At 44.8% G+C, this 24805-nt stretch overlaps 1 protein-coding gene and 1 long non-coding RNA gene across 2 annotated transcripts in view; one reads left to right on the forward strand and one right to left on the reverse strand.

Moving 5' to 3' along the window:
- Positions 1–326: 326 nt before the first annotated feature.
- Positions 327–3724, reverse strand: LOC119181138 (uncharacterized). Its single transcript, XR_005111157.2, has 4 exons — positions 3563–3724; positions 2340–2421; positions 1495–1609; positions 327–445 (listed from the first exon to the last, which is right to left on the reverse strand). It is a non-coding gene; the product is annotated as an uncharacterized LOC119181138 (long non-coding RNA).
- Positions 3725–6367: 2643 nt separating this feature from the next.
- Positions 6368–24805, forward strand: part of LOC142774214 (uncharacterized) — a 29266-nt gene continuing 10828 nt past the window's right edge. The window contains exons 1-7 of the mRNA XM_075874609.1: positions 6368–6371; positions 8214–8252; positions 13710–13795; positions 13912–14137; positions 15630–15855; positions 17056–17218; positions 18374–18477. Coding sequence (XP_075730724.1) covers positions 6368–6371; positions 8214–8252; positions 13710–13795; positions 13912–14137; positions 15630–15855; positions 17056–17218; positions 18374–18477 — 848 coding nt within the window. The remainder of the gene's footprint in view (positions 6372–8213; positions 8253–13709; positions 13796–13911; positions 14138–15629; positions 15856–17055; positions 17219–18373; positions 18478–24805) is intronic.

The following is a 24805-nucleotide window of genomic DNA, read 5'->3' on the forward strand; positions in this document are numbered from 1 at the left end:
TTTTCTACCAGGTTGTTTCCTCTATCGTCCTCTTCCGTTCAGAAATATCAGTCTTCCCTGCTATGCCAAGGTCGTAATCTGCTGGTGGCCATGTTGTCTTCTGAAAGGCAGCAAACTGATGGCTATGGCCAAGTCCAGCTGTGCGAAATTTATTGTAATGTCTCACCACATGATTTATGCTGTACGATGAATTGTTGACTCTACTGGACTACTCTTATGGCTTACTTCAGTCGTCCATAGCCTGCTCAAAGAAGTGCGTTAGAATTCACGTTTCTGATCATATCTATTGGCAACACGCCGATCAGAGAAAATCAAGTAAAAAAGAGTCTGTGTGGACTGTTTTATTTAGTGACCCGTGCAAATCATTTGACCACAGCAAGCCGGATAAGAAACTTTCTTAGCCGCTTTTGGTATTGCGCACTTTCCGAATTTGGCTCCGATGCACCTGTTGAAAAAAAAAAAACGTGGTGTTGAAACACCGGAAGCAATGCAGATTCCGGAGGTGTTGGTTTTAGCACTGCCATTTATGCCTGTCAGACATAGAAGCAATGAGTGAAGCTAACTGCGGACTGACTAAAAAAACACACACACAAAAAAACAGACGAACTTTGCTGAACTGCCAAAGGTGACAAGGATGAAAAAACTGACATTCTGCATAAGTTACGAAAGCTTTTGAAATTTGTTCAACACAGGGAGACTGGGAAGCCTCAACACAATGTGAAGAAAGCATGGCCTAGGAAAGGACAAGATAGGATTTCGATCGCATTGGGAAATTACAAAACGTAACAAGAAGCATTGAAATAAGCAGACGGGTGAAAAAATTAAGGGCTCGAACGCCGCACATACCGTTATAATTCGCAGAATCAATCGCGTTTTTCAGCCAGTAAAGCCTGTGGGAGCCTGCTAATCGAAACGATACCTATATATGTATAATGAAGTGGTTCATCAATGCCCAGGCATTTATTGGGCGGATGGTCACACTTATGCGAATGTCTAAATCAACACAAAAGGGCAGCCATACTTCATTCCGTTTGCGAGTTGCAGCTTTCACACAGAATGTGTGTTCTTGTGCTCTCACGGTGATGTTATTGTAGCTGAGTGGTCACCTACGTAATAAGATTACTTTAATCAAGCGCCTACTGTCATCGAAATCGCGGGAAAAGGTCTAAAACACACGCACCGAGAAGGCCCATTCATACTGTTTTTCAATATCGTATATTGAAGCAATAGCTCTCAACGTTTCCATTTTTGGCGTAAACAAATATCACATATAGAACCAATATCTCTGAAAACTTCCTGCTTTTGGCGCAAATGTGTTTTTCGGAAACACCTCCGAGAAGGAACTTCGGTGAGATGGAAAGCTGTGCTTAGTAAAATGGGTATTTTCTTTTTTTCATGTTGGTTACTCATACTCTGCAAACAAAAGCTTCAACTCATTGACGTACAAGCCAAGCAGTTGTCAATGGGGAGTTTCGTTAGAGCTTGGTCGCTTACTCTTTCGTCGTTAGGGTTCCTCGTTGGCATACGTACTGAAGGCAAGGGTCAGTGGAATTGAACGTCATTCCCTCTTTGAGAACACCTTTGTTTGGTGGCAGCAGCTTGCAGTGGTCTACACGGTGAAATAACGCCACACAGAAGTTGCACCACGATTCCGCTGTGTTACTTTAACAGAAAGACAGTTTCAAAATGCAAAGTGTTGCTTGAAATTGTTTTCATGGACCCTACACTTCCCATCTCTTACTACGGACGAAAAAGAAAGAAGGTTTTTCTGAAAATTTTATTGATACCGATGAATGAAAGCAGACTACGTGCGTTAGAAAAGTTGGCTGCCACTCGTAATCTTTCTGCTTTGCATATATATCTCTTACACCGAAACTACTAGCTACGCTATGCCTGCTTTGCCTTGTTCTTACTTGCCTTAAACATTGCTGACCGGCATAATAAAAGTCTGGTTTGTTTAGGAGAAAAGTAACGGCAAATAAAACTAGGAAACAAAGAGCGTATGAATAAAACATCGCAAAATACAGTGTGAACACATATCCAAATGCCTTGCTCTGAGTGCCAAAGTTTAACATATCTTATTGCATTGGCAGCTGTCGTACTTCACTTACATGCATGCTATAACCGCAAGTCATCGAAATAAGAGAAATTATAACAATGACAAAAGTAAATAATTGCGAAAGTCACTGGCATTGCCAAAAAAGGGGAAGGAACAGGTTCAAAGTTTTTCAATCTTTTTCAATTTTTTATATGTAAGTATGCACACACACAAAGTGCAGTTGAAGCCTGCTTTTATATAAAAAAAATCTCGCTGAGCCCCAGTAAAAGCTGACACTTACGTGAACAAAACAATGACCAAAGGAACGTAGAGGCAAGGTAAGCGCAAAGCATCATTCTGTCGCTTGCGCTTTTGTTCTTCACCTGAGTCAGAAACACAACAGCGTCAGGTGAAGATTTAGCTTTGCGACGTTAAACGAAATACGCAGTAGATGAAATCAAGATTTTGTTTCAGGGGTATATTAAAAAAAATTATACCACGAGTCGCGAAGAAGACTAAATTATAAAATTACTAAGGGTGTGCGAATAATCAAAAATTTTGAGTGAGGAATCCGATAGCGTTCTATTCAATTCAGTAATGGGGTCAAATGAGGCATACTAGAAGTACTAATCATCTTTCAAAAAAACCTTGTCAGGACAATACGTAGGAGCTGCAAAGCTTGAAAACTAATTACTAAGTGTTAATTACAATTGAATTACTAAGATTCATGCAACCCAAGCTTGAAATCAGTGTTCTAAAGCACTATAATTAACTATAATCATTATCAATATAAAGATAATGACAGTTACAGAAAAAATAAAACTGTTTTGATTTTTTGTATGTTATGTTTAAAGGTTGGTGACGAGTTATGACCTTCAATACTGAAGTAACTTCTGTACAACCTCGAATTGCATTTGGCCTTACCTCTGTTTACATATCGTCAGTAATTTTTGTGGCTAAACACAATCTTAATGTATCTGTGTTAATGTTAGTGAATATTTGTTTCAAATAAATTCCTCCGGCAATCTGGCGCCCTTCTGTATGTAAATCGCCCTTATGCTATTTGAAAACTATCTGCATGATATTCAAACCCAACTCGCATTTGGTTCGGCGTCATGGATATCCTATTCGTATTTCATTTGGCTCTGAAATTCACTATTGACACACCCCTAAAAGTTACAATTAGTGACAAAAGGCGTTAAGTGTAAACTACTCAATGAGTAGTTGATGCACGCAACTGCGGTGTGCTGGCTCCAACGCAAAGCTTTGTTTTAAAAAAAGTAAATTTGAACACACTTGCAATGTTGTTAACTACGGAAGTTATGAAATGGTGATATCAGTAAAAAAATAGGCTAATATCTCCGCAACCTGCGGAGACGTTCCCCTGTATATGAGTGATCAGCCTGTACACTAGTCATCATAATCAAGGAATTTAGCGTGAAACATTTTTAATAGCCCATAAATCGAACATGTTTTTTGATCGTATCGCACGGCTCGTAAACATTTAGGGCTTAGTGTACTTACCCGCGAGATTAACTGGACTGTATCAGTGTTCACAGCAAATCCAAGTTGTAGCCACGTCCAAGTTCATCACCAAAAAAAAAAAAAACTAAACCGGAACTGGCATCGAAACGCAGCAAGCTTGCCGACCAGCCAAAAAGAAGTGACCTGGCACTAACGGCGTTAGTTACCATGTATGTAAGGCTGCTTATGCTTGCGGCGTGAAACAGTTCCGAGTCGATTGTTCGGCGGCGGTTAACGGCAAAGAAACAAAGCAGAGGAAAAACAATACCTAAGTCACAGTCAATGCAAGGTCATGGAAGCGGCTAAAAATAACAATTCCGAGGCACAGGCCATACATATTGTTATGAAATTTAGCTTGTGGACGCTTGCATGAAAAAACTTATCTACAGCTACATTAAAAGAATTACCTTATTCAAAATACTAGGAACTGGTGCATGAAACCAACCAGCGAGAAAACCTAACGCTGAAGTGCTGGCATTTTTTGATTTCGCCTGCATGTAATACTTTCCTCGGTCCATATCTTGTATGTAGCTTATCAATGTTGCTCTTGTTATCAATGCTTTGCTTTTAAGGAACTATACCTTGACATAAAGAGCATATGACTGTTTTTGAAAGAAAGGACGGCTATTGGCCTCCCTTGGGGTTAGGCGGGAAGCTGAGGGATTTAAAGGGTGGGGAGCAACTTCATGTCACGCTTCACCTAACTCAGTAGACCTCTTTTAAACCTCTGGAAATGTGCCGCTTTGACTACCGTGTATTTCAATAGCTTTCAGTGCAATTTCTGTAATTATGGCGCGTTTACGAATAATACGCAGCTCTTCCTTAAAAGTGCCTGTATTACTAGGAAGTTTTGGACTAGGGGCCCCAAATTTTTTGGGCTTCCCCCCCTAAAATAGCGTCAAGGTCACTGCGCATGCGCGAGGCTTAAACAAGGTTTGTATCTTGCGTTGGCGATGCTATTTTTATATTTTAGCGGGAGCCCCAAAGCCTGCCCTAAAAGCTTAGCGTCAGACAAACGTGACGGCACCAACTGAAGTGACGGCTGTCGACAGAGGGCGACCTGGAATAGAGGGATTGTCGAAAGCGTCGCAGACCATTTTTGAGCTCCTGCTTGCCCCAAAGCAAGAACACGCAAAGGGCTTTGGGGCTCCCATTCGGAAACTCCGTATTTTACTCCAGGTTCAACCAGCGAGTAACCACAGACGTTATATAGCGTAACAATAAACCAAAGCAAGTCGTCGTTGTCTTTATACCTATTGAGGTAAAGGAGTTAAACACATGCTATCAGCACTTTTTCGTACGACGTCAGTTCCCTCTAGTAGGTACGCACTCTGGTTTCAGGCTACACATCAAGCTCAAGAGCGTTTAAGTGAAAAAAAAAAAACTTTTTTCCAGCCCCTCATACCAAACTTAACAGACCACCGGCGCTAACCCTACGCTTATTACAAACTCACACGTACCCAAACCTTGCCGAGCTTCACGTTTACTATACCACGAGGCGTACCCTATAAGCGACCCATGCCTCTCGTGCGGACTCACAGCGACACTCACGCACATGCTCTGGGAGTTTAGAATCACTCCTCCCGACTCCTAGTTCAAACAAGTGGGAGATGTCTCTCAGACGTCCACTTATTGCCGACCAGCAATGGGCCGTCTAGCAGGCTCACGAAGTGGCCTACAGGTGCTCCCCGTCAATTCCTATGTGGAAGCCGCCCGCTACGGACAAAAATATTTTTTTTTCAATTCCATTACTTATTCCCCAGTCAACCGATTAGTTTGTTTTAAAGACGCTACGCAAAACGGCCAACCCTGACTGCAGCGCCCACCTATATTGCTCAAGTTTCAGCATCATACTTGTGGGATTGTCAATTAAAATCAATTATTGCGCATATCGGAGGCACCGAAGCAACACGTCAACATTTTTTATGTGTGGCTTTGTACTAGAAAAAGCATACATAAGTAATTGTAAGGACCACAGCGTTAATCTTGCTGCGCTGACAATTCAACGCTATGCATGGCGGAAATGTCGAGGCCCGTGTGCTCAGATTTGGGTGCACGTTAAAGAACCCCAGGTGGTCAAAATTTCCGGAGCCCTCCACTACGGCGTCTCTCATAATCATATGGTGGTTTTGGGACGTTAAACCCCACTAATCAATCAATCAACGCTATGCACAATAAAGCAAGTGTCTCCAATGCTTTGCTAACATGATACGGTGGTGGCACCTGCCCATCGCTTTGCGTTCTACACCTTATCGCCTCGGAGACGGGAGCGCGCACGCCTTCCTTTGTTTTCGAAGATAACTGCCAGATAGCGCTCGTGTCTAACGTGCCTCGATGCACTCGTTTGCCTTCGCTGCACGGATCGAGACACTAACGCAGCGCCTCAAAAATAAAATTCACAAATTTTCTCGCGCAAAACATGAAACAAACGTTTTGTTTACTCTCTCGATTCAGACGCAAGACTATCGTCTTTCGACGACATTTGCAGAGAAACAAGCAGATACAGGGCCAATTTTTTTTTCTCTTCTTTTCCCCTCCAGTCTTATCTTTTGTCCCTATGTTAACCACCGGTTTCTTGTCCAATCTACAGAAGTGGGTAAGAGTCATATCACAAGCATCAAGCAGGCACTGAGCAAGCAGCGTGCCGCTCGTGACAGAAGAAGAAAGAACTAGCAGCGGCCACTTCGGCACTCATCTTTTCCGGGCCTTTTTCGAAGCCCAGCCTGCTCTGGCTCCAGCTACGTGCTCTCTTTTCGTCTACTGTGTCTCGTCACCTTCCTTGGCTGCTTGTACACCACTGGAACCATGGGTAAGAAAACGTTTCGGTTCTGTTCGGCTCAGTTATGGGCTCTGTTCCTGTGCACCGGGACTTCGCTCGTGAACGAAAGTTCCACGAGCTTGTGGAGACAGCAGTGCCATATTATTATTTTACGGCCACGGATCAGACGGACTGTTAACGATCAACGGTCATATTGTAAAGAGGTACAGTATTGCTATGCCACCATATTTTTCACTCGTTGTGCTTAAGCCGCGCCCGCTCGAGCGTGTCCCTGGAACCACATGTTCTTGGTCACCATGCGTAGGCTCGCAGGCAAAAATAAGGCGTGGAAGCCACATATGAACATTTGGAAAAAAAAATCATGCCGTATCCACGTAGAAAATGATGTCTGAGCAGTCGGCTCTGAGAAAATGGGGGAAACCCCATTACAATCTTGCCTGTGGTTCTATAACATCAATGACTGCTTGTTTTGCTCACCGCAAGATGACGCAAAAAAGAGACTGTGATTGCTCTCACTTTCATTCGAACGCGCTTCCAGCAGCAGCCGGTGCGCGCAGGCTACGCGCTTCCGTACTCCCTTTCATGAAAATTGGCATTGTACGTTGCCACAAAAAGTAAGATCGACAATTTCGGAACCCCCTCTATTAAATGGCGAGACGAATTTAGCCATAGAGTATGCAAATGTTTCCGCAATTAATCGGTATATTAAAAATAGGTGAGAATATCTCAATAGGCGCAGTGTGACGGCGAATTATATGTAGTATGTTTCATTCAGCTGTGGTTACCCACGTTTTGGCTCCAGTTACGTAGAACACCCTCTAGGCAACTACAACTTAAGTCTGTAGAGGCTCCACCCAGATGACTGAAATACGGTTGCTGATCACCGATTGGACTTTTAATTCTACCAAGGCGGGGTCACCAGCCAAGCGACTAGTGACGTCAACCCAGAGACCGTGGCCATTGGTGCAGGCTTGTCTGCATCCGCCCGCGAGAAAAAATGCCGTGGACTTCTAAAATGTACCCGACTGTAGATACCAGAAACAAGGCGTACTACGACGAATTCAACAAAGTCACATGGTAGGATTGCTATTTGTCAAAAAACAATCCGCTTACGCTAGCTGTCATATGATTGTCAACAACACAGAAAAATTCAGTTTACAAAGCTTAATTTCTTTTGCTTTCCATTTTCTTCAAACCTGACAACTTTAAAACATCTACAGGTGAAGGTTATTTGGGTATTGCCGTATATTCGAACCACATTGCCTGGCACAAGTCGCGACATGACCACACAAATTGAAAGGGTCACTATAGAGGGAAGCGATTTTTCTCATACTAGTAAAGCCGGCCACTCCGTCACCACTTTAAGATTACCACGCTTTCCGATAGAGAACGTTTAGGAGCGAGAAAAAATGGTCAAAAAGGAAATGTGGGTGGTGACGTGACACTGAAAATTTCAGGATTGAAATTTTCAGCGAGATGTGGGACGTCACAGATTTCGACGGCATATACCAGACCCTGCGTTATTCCAAATCGGTAAAAATGAAGTAAATTGTCATCTGAGGGGGCCAGAAGGATAGACCTAATACGCTAACTTGCTGGAAATCTTGTTCTACCGCCGTGGCCCAAATACGAGAAATACGTTTTGAAATCAATGACGTCACCCACACAGATTTCGACGAGAATTTTCAAAATGCCACTTTGATGTTGACTTTCCACACTATTAATAAACCCATGATGGTGAAATAAACGGCAGTAAAGTTCTCAATGTAAATTATCAATCTAAACTCATTCTTTGTTTCGCCTTAGTGTTCCTCAACAAGTCGACGTCGTAAGCAATATATTGTGTCTAAATGTCAGTGATTTTACTTTCAGACGAGACATCGTCCCTGGCTTCGGAAGTGGCGTCGTCGGGTAAGCTTCAGGCCGGCGACCTGTGAACTCGCCACATTTCTTAATATATGTGAACATACACACACACACACACACACACACACACAAATCCCAACACCAATACAACAAACATCGGGGTAACGAAGTTCGCGATATTACGAACATATTTCTTTTCGTTTACTGCTTCCTTTGAAACCCCGGTGCTTTCAGCTCGCGATCGAACGAAATTTTCGCTGCCATGCAGATTATTTATATTGCAATTTTCGCGAACATGAAATTCAATGTTAAAAACTGAATTTGTTTTTTTAGTCTACAAACTGTGATATCTTTTTGCACATATATTTGCAAGCATGGTCGCACTTCGCGTTTCTCAACCATCACAATGCAGCCGCCATGACCACATAAAAAAAGTTGGTATTATTTCGCTGAGTCCTGACTGCATGCAACTCCCTTTTAACTCCTTTGTGTCGTGAGCTGACTCCTTGAAGAGAGTACAATGGTCTCCAAAGAGAAATAACATGGCTCTTTAAAGAGAGTAATATACATGACAGGTATGTCAATCACTGCACCTTTTGGGAGTGCAGGCGATTGACACCACTTCGTGTAAGCTGAACCAACGTGAACGTTGTATTGTGGTGGTGTATTTCACCTCGCGTTCAGCCCCACCGGACTGTTAACTGATACGCTAGCGTAAAAGGGAGCACTCAGGCATAACGCGTATACATTTGCGTGATGTCTGCCACATTTTTCGGCGCACAATCAGAGACCTGTATATTGACCTTTAATTTTCCTTTACCAGGTGATTAAATGCGTGTTTGTACACACGTCTCTCAGTCACACCTAAAGCGCCACTAATACTGTTTCGCCCTTCCCTCTTTCGTTTATTTTCGTCTTTAGCGGACTCGGGCGTTTCGAGTAAGTAGCCGATCAGTATGAGCAACTACAAATCTTTTGAAATCGCGGCACTAGCGTTTCCCCCGAAGTAGTGCAAGGTGTTCGGCACGTTCACCGAAGCAGTTGATACGATTGGGTTTTCCGTCACAAGTGCTCAAGTGAATAGGTAAATAAGCTTACCCCCAGTTGCACCCAATATTGACATCTGCAGAAAAAGCCGAGTTGCAGTTCTCCTGTGTTTCCTGAGTGGTTTTGCATGGATGTCTGTGATTATAAGTTATTCGCAGAGGAGCACGGGACGCGACTTGTAGCAGCCCGCACCACGACCGCCCCTGCTAGAGTGACTTTAGGCCCTATTCACGCTCGAACAATCCTTTTACGCTACACTGTGTGGCTACTGCTGCGTCCGTGACCTAGAGTTACTGTAGATCCTATGGCTACAAAGGGAGCCATGCACAGTAACTCTACATTCAAAGAGGTAGTCACGCCATTTGCGGGTGTGTCTGGGAGCGTGACAGGCGGCGTGGACGTTTATCCGTTGTCATACATAGTCTTAGAACAGCAACGCTGAGAAAACACCTATTCATCCTGCTATGTGAGAAAACGCTGAAGGAACGCCAAATGTACGCCGAAGGTTTGGCAAAGGGACGCGAACGACCCCACTTCTGGTAGTTATGACCGCAGTGTATGCAGCCCAATGTAGTCATTGGTGAGCTAGTTAGTACCATATGTCTTACACAATCATTGACCAACGTATCTAAGCAGCCGGCCTCCTGGACTGTAGGAGGCGTGTCCGAGCAACCAATTCTCCACCAATTGTGCCGCTGTCACGTATCAACTTCGCAATTAGCTTTTATTCCCGTTGAAAGCGTCTGTTTAGCGCTAACAGCTCCTTTGGTTCCATTGGAAGATACGATGCCGCTTTCGCAATGTCATTAACTGACCGCGTTACCCACTGAAATGCTCTCGCCCGATTTCACAGCAGGTCATGGAAGTGGTAAGTATGATGGTGGCTGTAAACAGTGGCATATTAAACAACTCTCCCGAGAGACCAGGTCACAGACCTCGAAAGAGAACAAGAACCATATGGCCATAAAGCACAATAGAAAATCAGGAATAAACAGTCGTTGCTTTTTTATTAGCCAGTTTCGTATTGAGCGTGGGTGACAAGACATAACAGTATTCATACAAAACACACAAATGCGAAATACATGAAATTAATTTCTTTATCCACGCTGTACATTGTGATTTCTTGTTGTTTTTTGTTTGCGAGTACAGACGAGGACAGGTAAGTAATGTCGCAACCCTGTCATTCCGATCATGTGTAGAGCGCTCTTGGCAAATACATCCACGACGTGGTGAGAATATTCTCAATTCCCCTCATTGCTGTTGAGAACCAAAAACTTCGACAATGATCGCGCCTATTGTCTTTCGCTGAGTCGCTTTCCTTTTATTAGCGTTTTTCAGCATCTTAACTCTAAAATGCATACCTTAATGCTGAATTCGATCCAATATCAATTCATCAACTACCACGCGTAATAAACGAAAGCAATAAACAAAAGTATGCGCCATGAGATTACTACCATGGAAAATGTTTCAGATGTTGGAAAGCATTTCCACAGCGTAACCGTCAGTAAAACAAACTTTATTTTACATTCTATGTACCGCTTCTTTCCCTAATTAATCGCACCAATTAGGAAGGCACTTTTGTACCGACCCGCATCGTGTACTGAGGCAGCGATGCCCCAGGGCATTAAGGTGAAAATATCAGTGGTGACTAACGCACAAAATTTCCTTAATAACGAATGTGTGTATTCAGAATCGTAATCGACTACGTCTAAACGCCTGTGGTTCAAATGATTTCACAACAACAAAACATTGACCCTGCGCAATGTTTTTTTGTAGTACATGCACTGTGGCACTCTCGAAAAGTTCCACAAAATCGAGATTAGGTCACTCGCACAATCGACAGCGGACAGACAGTGTCTACAAAAAAACACTCTTGCACCATGGTTTACTTTTTTAGAAAAAAAATCGGATGCATAAAATCAACGTGGTGCATACTAAAATGTAGTGGTCATTGCACTTTTTCCTATGATATCCTGTTAAAAATTTGCTTTAGTTAAAGGGGCCCTGCAACACTTTTAGAGCATGGTCTGAAAACGCTGCCGATTGGTAGTACAGGCTCCCGACAACATGCGAGCCAAATGCTATAGTGCAGCACGTGACCTGGAATTCACGATAAATTATCAGTCAGCTAAAAATTGCTTCCTCTTCTCTCGACAAATCACGCAATATGCCCAAAAATCACACATCGCAAGCCCATCTATCAGCCATTGGCTGATTTGAACGTGACGCGCTCGCTCGTTACAGAGATCGCCGTGGGAGGCCGCAACTTGTCCACGCATGCGCGTGCGATCACACTGAAAAAGCCGCGCATTCGAAGAAAAAAAAAGAAAGAGTGCTCAAGGTCATGAGGCGTGGGTGACGTAGCTTCTTTGCCCCTGCCATCCCTCCCTGCTTAGGTTCCAGCACTTTCGTCGAGGCTAGAGAAGAGAGAATGCGATTGCAGCATGTGACAAACCTTTGTGACTCCACTCACACTAGACGGATTCTAAAAATTTTTGCAGCGTTGAATTCGTGAGGTAATAAGCTCTTCGAGTGAATTCATTCTATGGTTATTTGAAAAAAAGTGTTTCAGGGCGCCTTTACGTGCTTCACAACAAGTAAAGCTCCAGTAAGCGTTTTTTTTTGTATGGAGGAGAGTACACGTTAGAGCATTACTTGTTTTTCTATAGGCTTATAGCCGGCATCACAGTGCATACTATCATATTGCCTATACGAGTGACTCGCTAGCAGTCGGTCCTACAAGCAAGCGTGCAACATATGCGCTGGTTACACGGCCGCCATGGGCTCCAATGCAATTGCGGTGCTGATTCTTCTTTCAATGACATTTAACACTTTGCTATGCGCTGCCATAGATTTTTATCGCCACCTTTAGAAACATCAACACATATATGTGTGTTTTGCAGCACCGTTAAAAAAATCACAGCATATCCACGGAGTGAATGATGATGAGTCCGAATGATGATGAAATGATGAAGCATCCGTCCGTGCGTCCGTATGTCTGTCTGTCTGTCCGTCCATCTAGTGAACACTCCAAGTACCACCATTTCGCATCTTTCCATCGTATATTTATTATATACAAGTGCCACCTTCCAGCGGACATTGTAAGGACTAAACGAGAGGTGGATACTACGACGACGACCTAGGACGTACGAACCAGGGCGTAAGGAACTTCACCCTTAAAACCTATAATATCGTGTTCTTTTTCATGTGAACCATTCCAGGGACAGAAAGTGCTTCACGGGGATGGTCCTGGCATGCTGCGCTCTGATGGGCATGCTCGCGTTGATGTGCGTTGTCTACGCTACCACCAACCTATTTGATGGTAATGAATGATCGTTCTTAAAGACGGTAGTCTTTTTGAAATACTTGAATGCAGAAATTTTGATCCGTCCGCTCCTCCGTCCGTCTATTTATCTGTTTCACACAATGCAGCCACCCGACAAAAGCTTAAGCACTTGCTGAAAGCCCAGCCGTCTTGAACTGATGGCTGCGTTCATGCTTTTAAACAATATCTATGAAAAAGTGAATATTACGCATATCTGTCGCACAACATGAATCTGTTAGTATTATGAGGTGTATTCCTTTAATAGAATATACATAGATACACAACTCTAAAGACCCTAGTGTTTTTTAGGCTGCGCTGAAAATGCGCTGAAAGAGAGCAGGCAGAAGTATATCGTCTTTGGCCGACATTTTCAGTGCACATGCAAATACTTGCCCAGTTTTTTTCCGTTATTCAATCTTTCGAGGCCTGCTATTTCACTGAGCCTTATGAGGTAGCATGCAGATGACGACTTATTCCGCTAACGAAGGCATGTGCGCTATCTTGAACATCGTAGGAAGTAAGTTACATTGTCAAAAGTCTACAGTGGCGTCATTTTCGGCCAGAGGGGCAGCTGCAACTGTCTGGGTGAATGGGTGAACATAGCGAATGCGTCAATGAATGTTAACGAATACTGGGCAATCTCCGTAATAACAGCCAGTTTTCTGTTTCGCAGACTTCATGGTTGCTGTTGGTTTACGTTCTCTCTTGCTTTCTTTTTTTTTTGTTTCGTATGTTATGTTTTTTGTGCCCCCGCCCTTCATATAATGTCCCTCTGGACCCTTGAAGTACTAATAAACAAATAAACGGCCGAACTGGCAAGGAAAAAAATAAAATTAAATATGCAATTGAAGACCTTCTGGTGCGAATCGACGAAAATAAAATTGTGATCGAAAGCGAAGCTGCGTCAAAAATAATGGTAATAAAGGTCCATGAAGTCGGAGCACAGGTACATTTCCAGATCAATTAAAAAGCAAGAATGAAAATGGGCAGCTGTTTTGATAAAACCTTAGGTACGAAAATCCTAACTGAGTGACAAAACCGTTCCTTTAAAACTAAACAATTCAACGTTGCATCGCAACCCTTAAGCGTGATAAGTGATACATGTGTCCTTCCCTGGCATGCTCCCACAGAGGACGCATCGGACGAGCAGCTGACCGAGAAACCACCCGACTACTCGAAGAAAGGCGGCGGTGGCGGCACAGCGACGATTGCAGCGGTGAGTTTGGTTTACTGTTCTGTTGGTTTATTGAGAGCCATCTCGGTTTGCTGTTGGCCAATGTTCCCCCGTTAAATGTAAAAAGCTCAACGCGTGCGTTCTTGTCCTGGTCACAGACAACAGATACGAAAAACGTGTCAACGATTACAGCCAAAACTGCACCACCGATAGCCTCACCAACGACCCCAGCCGCGAAGCCTACGACGACATCGAGTGCGCCGCCGACAGCACCTATACCAACGTCACCGACAGCACCGAACCCAACGCCGTCGACACCACCGAAGCCGACACCACCAACGGCGCCAAATACGACGACTACTGGAGTTTTTACCACCCCGAAGCGTAAGCATACACACAAAAAAAAACACGTAAATTTTATCGTAATGGTCAGATCGAATGAAGAGGTAATGTACCAGTAAATGGGGTAGTTCGATTTGCTCACATTGTAGTCGCAGACGCAAAATTCGTATCAGAAAGTAAGTGGCAGAACTTCAGTAATGTACGCGGTAAACTTAACCGATGGTTCGTAAAATCGAAAACATGGAAGCTGAGTTCAACATCGTGCCTTCGTATATTTCATCAAAGGATTGTATTTCCGCCTTCCTGTCTTTTTTTTACTTCGTAATTTTGTTACACTGTGAGTAGCACTCTTCTCATTGTAGCAACACAAGGTCAGCTTCCATGGGACTATGGGGGAACGTTGGTGTTCTGACACCCCCAAATTTTTTTTTCGCGCTTGAACTTTTTGGGTGATAATAAAGCATTTACACGCCTTCACATAGACCAACAGTTGGCAAACAAAGCTGCTGTACACGTAAACTGCCCCTGAAGAAACATTCCTCGGCATGGCCTAAGTAAGTGTTTTTCTTCGTGCAATTTTGCTTTTTGTTATTATTTCAGCGAAGCCCCGTACACAGGGTGCCTTAGCTAACTTTAGCCTATACACGCCGACGCACTTCGCAGTCATCTGCAGAAAGCTGAAAAACACATTTATTAAGTACAACGGTAAAAGCTGCCTGAACGGACGTCTTTCAAACCAATCAACAGCTTTATAATGGGACTTGTCCCAGTTTGTTGCTTCGCAAGTTAATAAATCTTAGGTAATCAATCAATTGAGGATATCACAAAGAAATAGTGTGACGTACTCCATGCATTAGTGACAAGCATGTATTTAGACCAGCAAGCATTAGTGACCAGCGTGCCGCCGCACCGTCCTGGAGTGCGTCAGAATAATTTTATATTCTGGCTATAGTAGGCTTGGGTACCCAGTTAGTAACTATTTATAACCTCCGTGAACTGATATTAAAAATAAATAATTAACAATTAACTATAACTCTGTATTTCCTGTACTTGCAGGGTAGATTCACCGCTGCGATAGTGTATAGGTATAATAGGTGAGCTCTGACGTAGTGCTAGAACTTTTAACTTTCAAAGAATGTGAGCATTCCTCAACACGGGTTAAAGGTACAAAAATAACTCGCGCCAGATGGCGTTGTCGATAGCCGGTGCGTTCATAATTTCCACGTTTTTTGTGAGTCAAGTGGGCTTGGTAAGGGATGCGACGAACCGGGTATAGTTGTTTCATGTCGACTTGGCGATGCGCTTGCGGTAAAGAGACATTACCAATGACTTAACAAGAACACACCACACAGTGTTAACAAAACAAGCTGTCCACACTGCGTCGTTTTGTTAACAGCGTGTCCTGCAGTGTGTGTGCGGGTGTGCGCATTTGTAATCAGTCCTTCGTAACGTCTTCCTACCATGAGCGCATCGCCAAGCCCTCGTGGTGAGTGCCTAATATGCGGTCACTATATACGCTGCCCTCCCCCAACAGGCCCAGGCTTGCGTCGATACACTACTGTGTGCACTGTGAGTTATCTAGCCTCCGGCCTGCCTTTGCCCCTGGGAGGCGAGTGCGAGATTATCTATTACGACTCGCTACTCCTGCGTCCGGAGGACACCTTCATGGGCACCTTCACAAACGCCTACCTGAAGCCAATCTTCGACGCCGCAAACGACGGCAGCCACAACGTCCAATTTGGGATGTCCATACACGCGCCGTAAGAAGTGCCCATACGTCGTTACTCCATGGTTATGCACATATATTTAGGGCAATTATGTAGAAAATCGATGTGGGTTGAGATGGAATAGCGAAGCAGGTTGTTTCTAAAGCTGAACCTTGGAGTACTTGGTTTAGACTTGAATGCTTAATGCAGCGGTAAAAAACAAGGACTGAGAAAGATGCTAAGGTAAGCGATATCTGTGGGCTCTGAAATATTTGAACCAACTGGAATTTTCGAACGTACACTTAAGTATAAGTAGACGGGAGTTCTTGCATTTCACTTTCATAAAAATTCAGCCATAATGACAGAGTATTTAACCATTGTACTCTAGCTCCTGAGCTGCTTTAGTACACCAGCTTATAAATAAGGCCAATACCGCACATCTCAATCGTTTTAGCACTACGATTAAAGGCACATATAAGGTAAGAGACTGGTCCTGAAAGAAGAAAGAGGTTGCAAGACCGGGAGGGGTGGACCTCTACTTTCTTAACAAGAACTAGCAGACAATGATACCAAGGAAAATATAGATGTTATTAGAAGTAATTGTGATGTAAATGTCAAGGTCAAGGTTTATTTCACCGGAAAAAGTCTGAATAGTCTTGAGGGTGAAAAGCTTGACTTGGTCCCCGAAGACTCTTACATTGATAACATATGACTTTTGCTGTACAAATGAGTATATAAGGTTATAAACGTAAACTAATGCGAGCAATACTGAAGGATTTGTAGTTAGTCAATCGATATATATAGCATGCAAGAGTCGCAGTAAAACATTGAACTAGGAAATTGTACCGTCGTACGATACAAGAAACTCATGCAAGAAGTATTTGCGATGAAGGTACGAGATACTACCACGATTATTGTATCCTATACAATATTGTGTTTAGTTTTATTCTAATGTGAGGAAAGTGGATGAAAAAATAATTTGCCGTGGGCAGGAACGGAGCCTGCCAACGGCAAATGATCTTTTTTTTTTTTCACTTTTCTTTCTTCCCGTTTACACTGCAATTACTTCTTTAACATCCACTATACTTTCTTTGGCATGATTATAAGTTATATTTAATTAATAATGCGTAAAATAAGGAAAACCAGCACTTAAATGTACATTTCTCTACTTTCTTCGCACAATCTGGGATGTGGATGACGTCCTAGAAGACATTGTTTTCGGCATCTTTCAAGGTGCTCTGCTGATATTTGCAGGGCGATCAACGAATTTACAATGGAGGTGAAATCGGCTGCTGGGATGCAGCATTACAAGGACCACTGGCAGCACAATATATACCACTGGGGTGTCGTCAACATACATGAACTCATACTGAAGACCACTCCGGATATCTTCAAGGCTTCGCTCACCATACTGAAGGTTAGCTGTAGGAACAAAATTCATAGTGAAGCTTTCCATGTCAACCTTGTCGCATTCTGTTGAGAGCAGCTGTTGCTGCTACCATACAAATACAAATATTACAATTACGCTAATACAAATATTACAATTACGAGGAAGCACTTGCATGACAGGGGGATTCACATATAGCTCTAACTATAGACGCTTAGAGTTTTCGGTAACAGGCCTCATTGTATAAGACTTCAACAGTGAGCCGACAAACTGCACAAGTAACGCCAGTGGATGTTAAAGGGGGTTAGAAAAAAATGGGTAACGATTTAGATCACAGGGTACTCTACTATGGGAGAGATCAGAGCCGTCCCGTGGGCCTCAATGTCCAAAGCCGCAAGAAAAGCGAAGATGTCAGGATATACTTTTCCGGCTGTTGCCGAACAATGCTGGGCTGAGATGTTTGAAATTTAGAGTGTGATACGCTACAAGGTTCTCGGGCAAATATTTGCGATGTAGATACAAAATACCATTACTATTGTGTTCAATACGATACTTTATAATTATATCTTCATGAATCTCGGTACATTCGCAAGCTTCTTATATTCGTTTGCTGCTCACCGCCTGCCCTCGCTGGAAAACGCTGGCAGATAGATGAAAAAAATATAACCCTCTTATTCAAGTGACTTAGGGGTGGCAGTATCGGCTTGAGAACGCACACCCAACGTTCATGATTTTGCATGGTTGTGTTGCATTCGCAGTATGCCTTGCATTATTTCATGTATCACAACTGATGACGTCTTGTGCGACGTATCGCAATACCGATACAACGTACCGAAAACGTATCTAAGATAGAATCGCAGATAAATGTTTCCTCGATATTACCCAGTAGCGTAGCCAAATAAACGAAGTGGGCCGGCCCTAAAGATAGTGTGGAACAAAGGTCGCGCTAAGCCCATGAGATGGCATGTTGCAATTACGGGTTGATTGTGAAGGTAGTGTAACACATCGTCGCATGTACAACGTAGGTCATGTGGTGTGTCATGAGGGAGCTGGTATCTATTATGTTAATGTGTGCCTTGAGCTTCCAAATTTCCGTTTGATACTACTGTATTAATTGCTACCATGGCACGTGGTGCTTTACGGCCCAATATTTAGCTACTTAAGCTTAACTGTTTGAGCTCGCAGGAACTGAAGGAGACTGCCACAGCAGCGGGAAAGAACACCTCCATGGTTGTGGGGCTTTTCTGCAAGTCTACAGGCAACTGCGATGAAGTGACAGAGTACCTCAAGTAAGTTCGTGACGCAAATCATTGCGTAAAAAAAGAGGAGTACATCCGAAGCCATGTATAGGCACCAACCTCCCTCATAGAAATAAAGATATATATATATATATATATATATATATATATATATATATATATATATTGTGAGCGCGACAAGCGAATGACTCTTTATTCTCTTTGATATCATCATCACCTGTACATCTTCTTCATCTAAAAAGATCATCACCAGCGTGATTTTAGCTCGAGCCTGGCTGAATAAACCGGTTCCTCACAAGTGGTGGACTGTGCTTTTCGTTCCCTCAAGTCCTCTCGCCCGTTCTCGCTGGAGCTCCGCTCGGGTCGTCGCATACAACCCCCTGCCATGGCGTCCCAAGAAAATCCTGGCCCATCCAACGTCGCTGTCTTACTGCAGCCACCGCCACCCACTCCGCCCAACAACACTCGCCTGCGTGATCTACCTGTGTTTTCCGGTCTCCGAGGCGATGACGTCGAAGACTGGATCAAGAATTACGACCTCGTCAGCGATTTGAACAGGTGGGACAATCCACAGAAGTTGCGCAGCGTCCCATTTTACTTGTCCGATGTTGCGAAAACTTGGTTCTGGAACCACCACCCGGATCTTCCCGACTGGGACACTTCCGAGCAGCAAATTCGTCAGGTATTTGGTGCCCCTGCAGTTCGCACTGAAGCAGCAAAAAAGAAACTCGCCGAACGCACGCAGCTGCCGGGTGAATCTTACACCTCTTATATTGAGGATGTCCTTGCACTGTGCAAGCGCGTTAACAACGGCATGTCTCAGAACGACCAAATACGCCACATTATTAAAGGCATTACACCGTCGCCTTTAACGCCCTCGCCACGCAAAATCCGGCCACCACCCAGGACGTGATAACCATCTGTCAGCGACTTGATGAGCTTCAGTCTCTTCGCGTTTGCTACGATGCCACCGTCGTTCGTTTGCCTGCACCCCTCGACTTGCGCGCGCTTATTCGCGACATCGTACGTGAAGAGCTGCACGGGCGCTGCTCTTCCTGTGCTGTGGAAGCTACTTTACCTCCTGAAAAAGATAGCTTGCGAGACCTGATTAAACAAGAGATCGCCTCCGCATCGCGTGCGACGTGTTCCAACAGTCCCTGCGTGCGCCAGACGCGCACGTACGCCGAAGTTGCCACGCTCTCTGCCACACCCACCGTTTCTGTGCCTACAACAGCAGCCCATACGCCTGTGGCTTCGTTATCACCGACAGTGCGTGCACCACCTTACTACGCACCTCAGCGCCCACCTCGACCAATTTGTTACTACTGCGGCTATCGAGGACATATCGCTCGGTTTTGTCGAAGGCGCCAACAAGACGAGCAACGCGGCTACGCTCCCGAAGAACATTGAAGCTTCTGTCCAACCATGAACTACCTACGACCACCCTTCCGATCGTCCTATTACCATTCACCATCACCTACTTACCATACGGACATGCCTGAGAATTCCCGTACGTCTCGCCGCAGGTCGCCTTGGCCAGGTCGCCGTTCAGTGTCGCCTCTACGGCCCGCCTCCCATTCCACGAACGCCCACGCGGGAAAACTCCCCAATGCAGTTTTAGGAGGGGAAACTGCATCCATTGGACAGCTAACAATTCCTCCAGAGCAACCATCGAATTTGATAGTAGTGTTTGTAGAAGGTGTACGTGTTGAGGCTCTTGTAGACACTGGCGCTGCCGTTTCGATTATTCGTGCTGATTTTTGTTCCCGCCTTCGAAAAGTCACCACACCTTATGGCGGTCCACCTCTACGTGCGGCGACCAACGCTCTCATTCGTCCACTTGCACAGTGTACCGTTCGTGTCTGCATAGAAGGCATTCGTCATCACATTGTTTTCGCGGTATTTCGTGAGTGCACCCAGGCTCTCATTCTTGGGTGGGATTTCTTGTCTTCTGCGTCCGCTTTCATATCATGTCATCAGCGCCTCCTGCATCTAAATGCCACTGACTCTTCTCCGGTTGAACACGATGGACGCATCCGCCTTGTCACCAAGTCAGATTATGTACTTCGGCCATACATCGAAGAAATTATAAGTGTTAATTGCACCGACATTGTGGATGGCGACGTACTAATTCTCCCTTACGGTCATACCCTACGTAGGGGCATTGTGATCACACCAGGGCTTATTCGCTTCTTCGATGGGTGTACGTACCTAACCGCCATAAATCAAACGCCCGAGTGTGTACTGCTCCCCTGTGGCTCAACAGTATCTTGCGCAGTCGACAGTGAGCCTGTTGCGATTGTTACTCTTTCGAACAACAACCACAACGATGTTCCATAGTCACAATCACTGCCATTCAATGCCTCTGCCACACCTGTGTCCGCAACAATAAGCAATGACTTAACACCTGATCAAACTGAAGATTTGCTCGCCCTGTTAAATAGACACCGTTCTCTATTTGACGTGAACTCGCCCGCCCTCCGCATGACTACCACCGCTACTCACAGCATCCAGACTGACGGCTCTCGTATTGTACATCGGCGTCCATATCGCGTGTCTCAGGCAGAACGTAAGATCATCGAGGAAAACGTCTCAGACATGCTACGACGCAACATCATACGTCCTTCCTCGAGTCCCTGGTCATCCCCAGTTGTTCTCGTTCAAAAGAAAGATGGGACAGTGCGTTTCTGCGTCGATTACCGTGCGCTAAACAAAATAACGCGCAAGGATGTTTATCCCCTCCCTCGGATCGAAGATGGACTGGATTCATTACAGGGCGCAGAGTATTTTTCCAGCCTCGACCTTAGGTCAGGCTACTGGCAGATACCAATGTCGGAGTCTGATAAAGAGAAGACCGCCTTTTCAACGCCAGATGGGTTGTACGAGTTCAATGTGATGCCTTTTGGACTCTGTAATGCACCCGCCACCTTCGAACGCATGATAGACGGCGTATTGCGTGGTTTGAAATGGAAAACATGTTTGTGCTATCTCGATGACATAGTAGTGTTTTCATCCACGTTCTCGCAGCATCTACAACGTCTTGACGAAGTCCTCACATGCCTTGCAAAAGCCGGTCTACAGCTTAACACCAAGAAATGTACCTTTGCTAGCAAGACAATCAAGGTTCTCGGCCACCTAGTCAGCAAAGAAGGAATTCGGCCCGACCCCGAGAAGCTTGTCGCTGTTCTCGATTTTCCTCGTCCACTACGTCAAAAGGACCTGCGCAGCTTTCTTGGGTTATCTTCGTACTTCCGGCGCTTCATACGTGGTTTCGCGAAACTTGCGTCTCCGCTCCATCAACTCCTCCCAAAGAACGTCCCCTTCATTTGGTCCGAAGACTGCGAAAGTGCTTTCACGGCATTGAAGCAAGCCCTCACGTCGGATCCGGTACTGTGCCACTTCGATTCCACGGCACCCACCATCCTTCACACCGACGCAAGTAGTCATGGTCTTGGTGCGGTACTCTTGCAGCGTGACAAAAACTCCCGCGAACGCGTCGTTGCTTACGCAAGTCGTGCTCTTACCGCTCCAGAAAAGAACTACACTATCACCGAGCAGGAGTGCCTTGCTGTTGTTTGGGCAGTGCAAAGATTCCGACCATATCTTCACGCCCATCATTTTACCGTCGTGACCGACCATAACGCCCTATGCTGGCTTTCATCGCTGAAAAACTTAACGGGTCGCCTCGGTCGCTGGGCGCTTCGCTTACAGGAGTATGATTTCGATGTCGCCTACAGATCTGGGAAGAAGCATCAAGATGCTGATGCTCTATCGCGCTGTCCTTTGCCCAACGGAAGCCACTCACCATCGATACTCCAAAACGACAGCACTTCTCCAATCGCAGCGCTAAGTTCATCACCTGCCACCCTATCCGTCCTTGTTTCACAACAACGTGTCGACCCATACTGCCGCACCATTGTTGACCGCTTGACTGGCTCTACTACTCCTCTAAACGCCAGACTCCGTCGACAACTTAAACAATTTAAGCTTGTCGACGATGCTTTATGTCGCTACATTTACCACATCGATGGCAACAAGTGGGTACCCGCCATCCCACGTTCTCTGCAACGTGAAGTTCAGGAAGCCTTTCATGATCATGCAACCGCCGCTCATCTAGGCTATCACAAGACTTACGACAAAATACGAAGTCGTTGTTTTTGGCCTGGCCTCTCTTCAGCCGTTGCTAAGTACGTCGCCTCCTGTGTTCATTGCCAACGGCGAAAACGACCGACAACTGCTCCGGCTGGCTTAATGCAACCTCTTTCTTGTCCCGCCTCGCCTTTTGAAGTCGTTTGAATCGACTTGTATGGCCCTCTTCCTATATCATCCAATGGGAATCGCTGGATTGTCACGGCCGTCGACCACCTTACCCGCTACGCAGAAACAGCTTCTATACCATCTGGGACTGCCACCGAGATCGCCGATTTCTTTCTTCGCCACATCTTTTTGCGTCATGGAGCTCCACGCATTCTCCTCAGTGATCGTGGCAAAGTCTTCCTATCTTCCATTGTCGAGCAAGTTTTGCGTGCCTCGAACACTGTTCACAAGACCACTTCTAGCTACCACCCGCAGACCAACGGATTGACTGAACGGTTTCATCGGACCCTATCGGACATGATCGCCATGTACATTCACCCCAACCACACGAACTGGGATGCAATTCTGCCCTTCGTGACATTCGCCTATAATACGGCTGCTCAACGCACTACCGGCTTTTCTCCATTATTTCTCGTCCATGGTCGCTCGCCGAGTTTCGCTCTGGATGTCTCTTTCCTTTCAGCCCCTGCACCCTCGACGGCTCCTTTCTCTGAAGAATTCCTATCTCGTCTCGCACACTGCCGTCACCAGGCCCGTGTCAACACCGGCCTCTCTCAAGACACTCGAAAATCTCGCTACGACTCGTCTCGCCGTGTTGTGAGTTTTTCCCCTGGTGACGAAGTTCTTCTATGGACCCCACTAAGCGTCCCCGGCCTATGCGACAAATTCATCAGTCGCTTCATTGGGCCGTACACGGTGGTCGAACAGACATCTCCTGTCAATTACCGCGTTTTTACTCTTAGCGCTAGTCCTGATCATCGTTGCCGAGGAACAGAGATAGTGCACGTATCTCGTTTAAAGCCTTATGCGCGACGCATTTCATAATACTGTCAAGCGACCAGGCGGCCGCTTTCACCACGCGGGGGAATTAGTGTGAGCGCGACAAGCGAATGACTCTTTACTCTCTTTGATATCATCATTACCTGTACATCTTCTTCATCTAAAAAGACCATCACCAGCGTGATTTTAGCTCGAGCCTGGCTGAATAAACCGGTTCCTCACAATATATATATATATATATATATATATATATATATATATATATATATATATATATATATATATATATATATGAGATATAACAGACAGTAATGCCAAGGAATGTACAGGGGAAGTTATTAACATTAATGGAATGTAAATAAGAAGAAAGAAAAGTGGATGAAAAAATTACCAACTGTAAGCAGGGAGGGCCGCTGTAATAGCTCAGTGGTTAGAGCATCGAACGCGTAATTCGAAGGTCATAGGTTCGTTTCCTGCTTACAGTTGGTAATTTTTTCATCCGCTTTTCTTTCTTCTTATTTACATTCCATTAATGTTAATAACTTCCCCTGTACATTCCTTGGCATTACTGTCTGTTGTATCTCATTATTATTGTGTTAAAAACACGGAAAAACGAGCCGTTAGGTATACACTTCTTTCCCTTATATATATATATATATATATATATATAGACAGACAGACAGACAGACAGATAGATAGATAGATAGATAGATAGATAGATAGATAGATAGATACGCTTAAAGAAGTGGCTGTTTTTTTTAAAGGATGGAAAAGAGTAGGTACACCAGTCTGTCTCCCTTAATGGCTTTGCGCCTTGCTGTAAGGGGTTCAAGGGAGGGGTATAGCAGAATATAAGTTAGGTGATTAGGAGAGGAGGTGGTCCGCCCATGGTGTGTATTACGGTAGTTTAATACGCGCACATATTTTGGCAGTCTGTCTTTCACACACTTCAAGCTGTGGTGACGCTCACCTCACGTAATAGAATATATCTTTAGGAGCGAAAGGCGTGGCTCGGTCGCCACCTGTATGCATGCGTGTATGTAGTAACCACCTCATAGCATATATTCAAGGAGTGAATGAAGATGAGTGGGGCTAAGCCTCGGAGGGTTTTGTCTGCAAACCGTGTGCGTCCGTCGACGGCCGCGTGCGTCCATCGTCTGTCTAACACATGAACGAACGGACGCACGGACAGACGTACGGAAAGAAGCGCGGATGAACGGACGGACGCTTCGCCCCAATCATAATTCCCTCCGTAGATATG

The sequence above is a fragment of the Rhipicephalus microplus genome, chromosome 10 (assembly GCF_043290135.1).
Source record: "Rhipicephalus microplus isolate Deutch F79 chromosome 10, USDA_Rmic, whole genome shotgun sequence".
Classification (NCBI taxonomy): domain Eukaryota; kingdom Metazoa; phylum Arthropoda; class Arachnida; order Ixodida; family Ixodidae; genus Rhipicephalus; species Rhipicephalus microplus.